The following is a 9,593-nucleotide window of genomic DNA, read 5'->3' on the forward strand; positions in this document are numbered from 1 at the left end:
GAGGAGTGGCGAAGTTTAGAGCCGTTGGTTCGACGTGGTCCGCGGTGACGGTCGGGTACTTGTCCTGCATGGTGTGCCGGCGACGCAGGGTGACGGATTTGAGCACCATAGTGGGCGTATGTAGTTTATATTCACTAGGTTTATTTCACTTTCATGCGGCTTGGTAGAGGCATGCGTATAACGTGTGAGGAATAAAGGTGATTAAAATCGACTAACATCAGTATCACTAGTTGATGGGTATTTATACAAGTTTCAATTGCTGTTGAGATTGATAGTGGTTGCTACAGTACCAAAGAAAACCTAAACTCCTAGTGGCATTTGCAAATGTTAATGTCGGTTTGCTAATTACAGTGAACCTTCATCTTCTAAAACTATCCCCAACAACACCAAACACCACCAACTTTCAAATTATTCCCGTGCCTAACAAGGATTCAGGTTCAAAAAAGAATACGGTGTAACCCATATCACTGCATGAAGGTGGTAAATTACTTGGAATGTACATACAAGTAAACCCAGAAATAAAACCGTTGACAGCAAATCCACTCGATATTAGTGTGTTCGACTAAAATTCCCTGCGGCCATATTGTTTTCCGAATCCACCTAACACAGAAGGAGGGCAGACAATAATGTGTTACACGACACATTTTCTTACATTAACTATAACATATCCCTTAGATTGAAGAAAGATGTGTTCTGCTAGGACTCTCAAGAAGGGAAGATGTCACTTTTTTTTTACTCAGCAACAATCCTAGAACAAAAACATATTCCACGTACAATATTCATGACCTCTCATAGAAAAATTATAACACAACTCAATACAAGGGAAGACACTGTATACATGGCTAGCCTTTTCACAGACGGTCTCTGCACGATGGTGTCAAAGATGCTTGATTTCTTTGAATTGTTGAAAGCATTCAGTAGCTGTTTCCTCCTTTTGTTTTCTTGTCGACGTTTCCTTAATGCTTCCCTGAGAGGCATTTTGTACAAGTGTGTATGGTTAGCCAGCCCGTTTCCGCCTACTTTATTTGCCAAGTAAAATAGCCCACCCTGCAAGCGGCGCTCTTTGTATCTTTGGATACTATGTCTGATAGTTTGCATTGAGCTATCGATGGCAAGCCGATGCTCTTCGTAAGCTTCCCAAGTAAGCATGCCGTCCCTCACGTGTTCATTATAGTCCTGGAGCGCTGATCTAAAAAGGATGCGTTTGTATGATTCACGATACAACGATGTGGTCCTGAGCATAAGGCGCCGATCGACAAATGGGAAGGTACCATACTCGTCGTTGCGGCAAAGTCTAAAACTTTTTCTTGGTATCTTGAATTTTTTCTTTCCATGGCTTTTGCTGCACAATATAAAAAGAGTCTCCTAATACTTTAAAATATAACGAAGGATTCGGAGTACTAAGATCGATTCCTGAAATTTAATTTAATAACCAATGTAAAAGGTTGAAATTCATACCGGGCGTCTCGGTTCCCCAGTAGGCCGCTGCTAGTCTCCTTCAATCCACCCATACGAGCAGATCCTCGACAACGATCGATCTGTTTGCCGCCTGCCGATATACGTACTCAGCTGGGTCCTTGGCGAGCTTTTTATACAACAAAAGCAAGGCTGATTGTGGTTATATATTGAAATGAATGGGCTTGAGCCATTAAAAATTTCTGAAATCTCAAAGTGGCTCATGTATAAAATAGCAAGTAGTGATTCTAAAGTTTAGTACCACCCTGAACGTTGAGGAAGTGAGAGACCTCTTTATATAGTTAGTTCTCTACACCACACTTATTGAGGTGTGAAGGAGACCGCATGCGTGCACGCTCGCCTCTCCATTTTATTTTTTGATGTCTTGGCAGAAAAGTTAATTATTTCGTGTTCGGTAAGTATACGACTAAGAATCCAAGTCGGTTTGAGATCATGATCGCGACACGATACCGCCTCCGGTCCTCTTATATGTACTTCTACCGGGCCTCAGCCAAAGATACATCGAAAACACCTAGGGTTTTGCCTCATCTTGCACCTGGCGTCTTCACCATAGTCTACTCTATCCCGAACACCGGTGTGCGGGAGAGCAGGTGTTCGAAACCGTTCGTTCTTGCAATCCTGCATCAGGTGAGCATGAATTAGGTTTTTTGGGAAGCGTTCTGCGCGACTACTTAAGTTCATCATCATGGGTCATCTTCCGTCCAAGTCGGGTGGTGCTTCTTATCATCGTCGTCGGCAATAGATTTTCACCAACAACGTCGGTCCCGCAGCAACTAATGAACCATACGTCCATCGTGATATGTTCATGTGTCTACCTATAGTTGTCGTTACATGTGCAATGTTGTTGTGCATGTTTTTCTATTCATCTAGTATGCTAGATTATTGCATGCTATTTTCTATTAGAGTCATAAAGTACTTACAGGAATTAATCATGAATTTGTTCATCTAATCAACAAGGACTAAACAACCCTAATCTATAAATTACTAATCGGAAAACAGGCATCGGGATTCTCCTCCTCGCCACCGCTCACCGGAGCGGAAGGCAGAGGGAAGGCGAATCCATGGGGTCGCCGGTAAAGTCTGGAGTGAGAGTTTGCTATGACCGCCTAAGGTCTGGGGACGAAACTATTGAGATGGGTTCTGCATCTCCCGAAAGAGTGTACTTCCTTCTCTCCATCTACATTGCCATGGGACGGCGCTGCACGTCGCATGAGGCGGTGGGAATTTTTGATCGGGGGACGAGGAGACGAACGCTTGCGAGACGCCTATGATCTGTTGGAATTAACATTAATTAAGCAGGCCGTGGTACTTTTGTCCGAGTAGTATTATAGGAATTCTAATCCAATCCGTACGTGGTATAGCATATATACCTAGCACCACCGTGCGTATCCAGCCGGACGAGATCTTCCGGCAAGATCAGTCCACACCACGTTCTGGCCAGAAAGCAATCGGCATAAAGCCGCAAGCTTCTGCTACGTACGAGCTCTCGCCGGAAAAGTCGGTTACGATGGTCGTCCCCGCGGCGGCATCTCCCAATCTTTACTTGCTCGACCTCGTGAAATCCGGCCGCATGCTCATCCACCGTGGCCTCGTTCTCGCGGACGGCGAGGTGGACAACATCTATCTCCCAGTCAACACGTTCAAGCTCTTGCGCATCGATGACAGTGTTGTGTACAAGAATGTCGGTGACATCAAGGTGGTCGACAGGAGCCACCTGTACCCTGGACAGGTGGTCGGGTCGGCATCCGACATGGGCGGCCAGATCGGCGTCGTCACCGGTGTCAACACCGTGCTCAACCTGGCCAAGCTCGATAACAACGGTGTGCCGACCAAGGTCATCAGGGGGGTGTCCCCGTCTAGCCTGCGGCGCGTCAGGAGTCTCAACCTTGGCGACTTTGTCATGTCCGGGCCGTGGCTCGGCCGTGTCGTCGAGGTGTCGATCGACGTTGATGTGTTGTTCGATGACGGAGCCATCTGCAGGATCACCGACGCGGAGTCCACGAACCTGGCCAGAGTGCGTGAAATCGGCACCATGGCGACCTTGCATCGCCACCAGATGAATAGTCAATTCCACCAGGGGCAGCATGCCACCTTGCCAAGCGCTTGTTCACTCTTCAAGGATGCTCGCTGGCTTAATGGCTACTGGCATCCTTACCGACAAGTAGGCACCATTATGAAGGTGGAGACGTCCGGCATCCTCGTCTACTGGGTTGCATCCAGACATTGTGGCACCGACAAGGGGCTAGTGGAGGCATCCGCTCCTCCAGCCTACCAGAACCCAGATGATCTTACGTTCTTCTGCGCCTCGTACAATTGCTGCTGGGGCTGACCGTTGTTTTTTTCTAGAAACTAGTTCCACCAAAGAGGATGCAGCTTGTGCTCCTGATCAACACGGTGATGATGATGATGATGAGGGGGTGGAGGAGGACGAGGACGAGGACGAGGAAGAGGAATACAATGCGTGCTCACAAGACAACCAAGAGGTGTGTGAAGCATCAACCTCTGAGGTGGTACCACCAACCAAGCAGAAGGATGAGAGGTTTTATCGGAAGCAGCTAAGGAAGGTCGTATTTGAGGGCCATAGACGGGCGCAACAACCACAAGTCATGATACATGTGGAGGTGGAGTTTCCTATGGTCGTCGCCGACACCTGCACCACCGTCGATGTGTTGTGGTAGGACGGCACACGGCAACATGGCAGACGTTCAGCGACTGTCGTCTCCTTTGGGATCTGGAATGAGCAAGAGTTCTTCCCGGGACAACATGTTGTCGCCACCATTCTCCCTATTAGTGCTGCCGTTGACAGTACTCGTGACCACGATGATGTGATAACTACTAGTGTCAACAATGACATTGCTGCGTCTGGAACTGGACCAACAGAGCGTGTGGGCATCATCAAGAACCTGCAATACAAGGATCAGACGGTTTGTGTATCATGGTTCAAGACGTCAGGGCACCCAGATGAGGCTAGGGAGGTCGAATGCGACCAAACCGTCAGTGCTTACGACTTAAAATTGGACTCTAACCAGTCTACTTACTATGGTGATATTGTCATTCGTATCCTACCATCGGGATCAACAGAAGACGGTGAAAGTGCACCCTTGTTATCGGGAAACAAGAAAAATGCCGTTCCTGCCGATCTTTCATGGGTGGGGCGGGTAGTTGAACTTCCTAATGGGCATATCCAAGTCAAGTAGGGTGATGGTAGCATGTCAACGGTACGTGGATAGTTTCTAGTACCTTTCTTAGATCTACATATATGTTACGATCTCGACTCAACTTTGTTGATTTGTTTGGGCGTGCTGCAGGTATCGCCCCATGAGATCGTTGTCGTCAAGGACAAGCACTACATGGAGCTATGGCTTGAAATGGGCGACTGGGTAGAGGACGATGGCATCGATGACGCACCCGAAGAACCGGTTGCTGCCAACACGGTACATATCTATCTTTCTAAACATTGAGTCAAATACACCACGGGTACCTCAACTTGTCCGGTGCGGTCACTTTGGTGCCTAAACTTGTAAAATACACAAAACTGGTGCCGTAACTTGTCCGAGCGTTCAAATATGGTGCCTCCGTCCATATCCGAGCATATGCATGCACTGCCCACATGGCGTGCCCACGTGGCATCGGCCCACATGTCAGTGGTGTGAGAGGAGTGTCATGGTTGTTTAACAGAAAACTCCTTGTACTTTATATAATTTTCACAAAAGCTCTTACTCCCTCCTTTCCGGTTTATAGGGCTTATCTCAAAATTTTAGTTTTTCCATTTTATAAGGCTCAATTTGGTTGTTCCCCATGACATGTTCAGACTTCAAGGTGCATTAAATCATTACATGCAAGTATTAAGAAAAAACTGACCAATGCATGCACTTTATGCATGCATGCATTGCAATTAATGCATTCGTAAACATAATTTTTTGAGGAAAACAAAAGCATTAATTGGGTGCTTTTACAAAATACAAAAAATATTCCACCACTCATCATCTACTTTGGTTGGTGAGATTTTTGAATTGAGCCTTATAAATCGGAAAATAGGGAGTAACATTTTATTTAAATACGTCAAACTGCATCGATCCCACCTATCACATCTAGGCCTTGCATGTCAGCACATGGGATAAAATAGTAATAAAAAAAGTTCCCGGCAGGATTCGAACTCAGTACAAGGGCGCACAGCCTACACACATGTGCTAATCACTACGCCTATAATAATTGACTGTGCAATATCCTAATACGCTTCTATTTTACCAAGAAACTGTTGTGGGGACTATTTTGGTTTCTCCTGGTAGGCAGCAAAGTACTATTTATTCTATGATAAATGATTATATGGATGGATACACCTCAATTGATGTGGTTATATGTGGTACATCTTATTTTAGGACATTGATCTTCAGAATCTAGATAACGATATCGAAAGCGTCAGCCCGGCAATGTCAAGGACAAGCCTTTTAGGCTTTTCATTCCGGTCTTTGCTCCAATTCACCAGTGACGTGGTAGCTCGAGGTAAAGGATACCTGATGAACTGGCGGCCCTGGTCGTCGTCACCAAGCTCAGAGTTACCCGCGCCCGCAAACGATGATAGTATTGGTGGTGCTGCAATGGGTACCAACGGTGCGGCTGTAGATTTGACCAGTCACGGTTTTGCCAGGGGGGCGAAGGGTGCAGATGCTACCTGTTGCTGCAATGAATCGTCCTGCTTTCCACATTTCGATGTACTGCAGATGAGCCCTCTGGATCACCACTACCTTGACAGTACGGACCAGGTAATTATATATGTTAGAAAATGATGAAGAACGGAGGTAATTAAGGTTAGAGTAAGGGATGTTTACATGCACAATATGGTTTGTCTAACGGTGGAATCCATCTTATGGCATTCGTTTTTTAATGCAAAACTAAACTCCCTAACTTAAAATAAGTAAACAACCACACAACATGTTACAAGTCATTATTAAACAAATTTTACTAAATGTAGAACTTTTATCTATACTCTTTTCTTTCAAAGGAAATGCAGGGCGCTAGTCGTGGGAAGAGTTGGGCCAAAACAGTGCAAAAGGAATGGAAAATTCTGAAGAACGACTTACCAGGTATGTGAATGCACCTGAAAATACACGGTCCATATGCATGATTATAAATGAATAGCCAACCATTTAATGTGCAGAAACCATCTACGTGCGAGTGTTTGAGGACCGCATGGATCTGCTTCGGGTGGTGATGGTGGGCGCAAACGGGACGCCATATCATCACGGCCTCTTCTTCTTTGATATGCAGCTACCTCCGTCGTATCCGGATGCCCCACCGCAAGTGTACTACCACTCCTTTGGCCTACGCCTCAATCCCAACCTCTACGAGTCTGGTACAGTGTGCCTCAGCCTGCTGAACACATTCGGTGGCGAGGGCACCGAGGTTTGGTCGTCAACAACATCAAGCCTCCTCCAAGTTGTTGTCTCCATCCAAGGCCTCGTCCTCAATGACCAACCATACTACAACGAGGCCGGCTATGAGACACTGGTCGGCAAACTGGAGGGCCACCGCAATGCGCTGCCCTACAATGAGAATGCTTACCTACTAACCCTTCGGACCATGCAACACCTTTTACGTCGGCCACCTCGGGGATTTGAGGAATTCGTCAAGGAACACTTCCGCCGTCGGGGAAAATTTTGTGCTTAGGACATGCAATGTGTGGCTTCAGGGAAATGTTGTCGACGATGCCCATGCCACTGAAGCGACTAGGAAGCGATCGTGCTCGGCTGGGTTAAGGCTTGCACTCACAAACATGATGCCAAGCCTCATGGCAGCCTTCACTGAGATCGGCGCCGAGGGGTGTGAAGAGTTCCAGTAGCTGCAAATCAAGTTGCCATGTGTTCTCAGCACAACTCACTAGATAGAGGAGTGTTTGATGGTGGGAACTTTGCTGCACATGGGGGGCAGGTTAGTTCAAAAGAGGGGTCCGTGGATATAGGATTTTTGGTGATGGTGGTGGTCTTGTAATCAGTCACATTTTTGTTCTACAACAATTACATACTCCTTTTTTCTTTATTTTCTCGATTAAAAAGGAGTTCAGCAAGAGAGGTATCATTGTGGACTACGTCATTTATCTATCAACATATATAAAGGCTGGGTGTATATTTATCATTGTGATGCATTAATACAATATTTATCTATCAACATATTTTGTGTATATTTATCATCTATATATCGCCAAGCATGGTCATGCTTTAAGAACGTGCGAGATCTGCTTTTGGATCCAGCTCAATCCAGTTAGCAACAATAGACGGAGATGGCCTAGAGGTTAGAGAGCAGGTTAAGCATGCACTTCCAGATGACCTGTTTATATACCCCATATATAGTAGTTACTGCAAAAAGAAATGAGGTTTAACTGAATCATTAGATAGAAAACATTCTTTGGTCTAAAGCTACAAATTAAGATGGTTATCATCACCATTTGTTTAGGCGTTTCAGAATTCAATCTGCTACTTGCATCTTAATTGCACGGTGTAAAGTTGATCTTGCTACTACTATTGTTTTCTTGAGATGAAGTAATCTGGCTAAACCAAATCTGTAGACAAGATAGGAGGCAATGTTTATTCTTTGTTTACCCCAAATCTTGTAGAGGGCTGCTGAGTCCTGCAAGCTTCTCGGCCATGATACCCTCGTCTACAGTCATGGTAAGCAACATTAGAAAGAATCACCATCACACTAGATTAAAGAACAGGAAAAGCAGCCAACTGACAGCAAACTAGTTCATAGACAGAGCGGGAGGGGGTAAACCTTTTGAAATACAAAGGAAATCAAAGGCAAACGTTTGGGCATGTACATCATCAACCAATGTATTACATAATATAGTAAGTAGGCAGTTGTCTGTTCAAATGCAAAGTATCTTAACTAAAATCACAACACTTATTTTGGAACGGAGGGACTACCTACGTATACATATATATATATATATATATATATATATATATATAGTCTTTCGCTGGAGACATAGCTTAAAACTGGTTCTCCGTGCAAATAGACACAACCAGTGGTGTGAAACACATCGTCTTACTACCAGACACACATAAGGTAAAAAGGGAAAACCCTAAAAAGCTGACATCAAAAAATAAAATAGAAAGAAACAAGGGGAAATCAAACAAACGTTAAACACAGGAGTTGTAAGACATAACAAAAAAAAACAGATCAAAATACCATCAGGTCCATAGATTACAGATACTTGATTCTATCCCAGAGTAAGAGAGTTGCAGATGGAACTGCATCAGTGCATAACCTACTGATACTAGCATGGAACATAAGGTATGTAAAAATTGCTAGCAGCATGGAAGTGGCGAATGCATGATCAACAAAAGAATCACACGCGTGATACAGTCTTGATGAGGAGGTAACGTAATTTACAGGACAATAGCTAAGGTCATATGGATAACACATGTCGATAGAACCAGAAGAGCAGGGGGCATAGGCCACATTATCTTGCGAAGAGCAGTTGCAGCTCATGGCACAACAACGTGGATCACACAGAGATATCACATAGCAAACAAAAACACCAGGTTGCTACACAAATATGAGCTCAATTAGGTTGGTCTTCAGATTTGGTGCGGCACAACCAGAGTGAGGGTGTGAAGGAAGAAAGTGCATCTAGTCATAACTCATAAGCATGGGGAGTCAGTAGATCCGGGTTTTCTTTTCTTGGATTCTGCACCACTCAGAGCTTTCTGTGATGGTGTTCGGCGTCTAGAGAAGACTGTACAAAGTCTATTCATAAACTGGCAGAGAAACACACTGTGGTCTACTGCATCGACGTACGGCATGTTCAACTAAGAGAGAAACCAAAACTCTACATCCTATCCGTTGTGGTCTTGCCAGGTGGTTCAAGCATTTGTCAAGCATCCTCAAGCGAAGATGTGGTAGGCAGATTGTACAATACCTGAGTAGAATCAGGCAGAGGAAGGTCTTCCTGGAACAGATTCTTTTTGACAGAACGATCCTGAAGCTCTTTGCTTTTACTGTGGAAAAGCACAGACATATTAACTGCAGGGACACAAGTGGTGGAGCCAAGGCAGAGCATAAAGAAGCTACTGGGTCGACTATGTGTACTAGGGATATACCTAGGTTCGGGAGGTTTC

The 9,593-nt window shown here is 45.0% G+C and overlaps 1 protein-coding gene and 1 pseudogene across 1 annotated transcript; one reads left to right on the top strand and one right to left on the bottom strand.

Annotated features, from left to right (window-relative positions):
- Positions 1–789: 789 nt before the first annotated feature.
- LOC147977816 (uncharacterized) lies at positions 790–1,511 on the bottom strand. Its single transcript, XM_087516463.1, has 2 exons — positions 1,459–1,511; positions 790–1,342 (listed from the first exon to the last, which is right to left on the bottom strand). Exons 1-2 carry the CDS (start codon positions 1,509–1,511, stop codon positions 790–792), a joined length of 606 nt encoding a protein of 201 aa, XP_087372589.1.
- Positions 1,512–2,983: 1,472 nt separating this feature from the next.
- On the top strand, positions 2,984–7,315 carry LOC125547634 (putative ubiquitin-conjugating enzyme E2 23; annotated as a pseudogene).
- The last annotated feature ends 2,278 nt before the right edge of the window (positions 7,316–9,593 follow it).

The sequence above is a fragment of the Triticum urartu genome, chromosome 3A (genome assembly GCF_056163025.1).
Source record: "Triticum urartu cultivar PI428250 chromosome 3A, HENAU_Tu73, whole genome shotgun sequence".
NCBI classification, from domain to species: domain Eukaryota; kingdom Viridiplantae; phylum Streptophyta; class Magnoliopsida; order Poales; family Poaceae; genus Triticum; species Triticum urartu.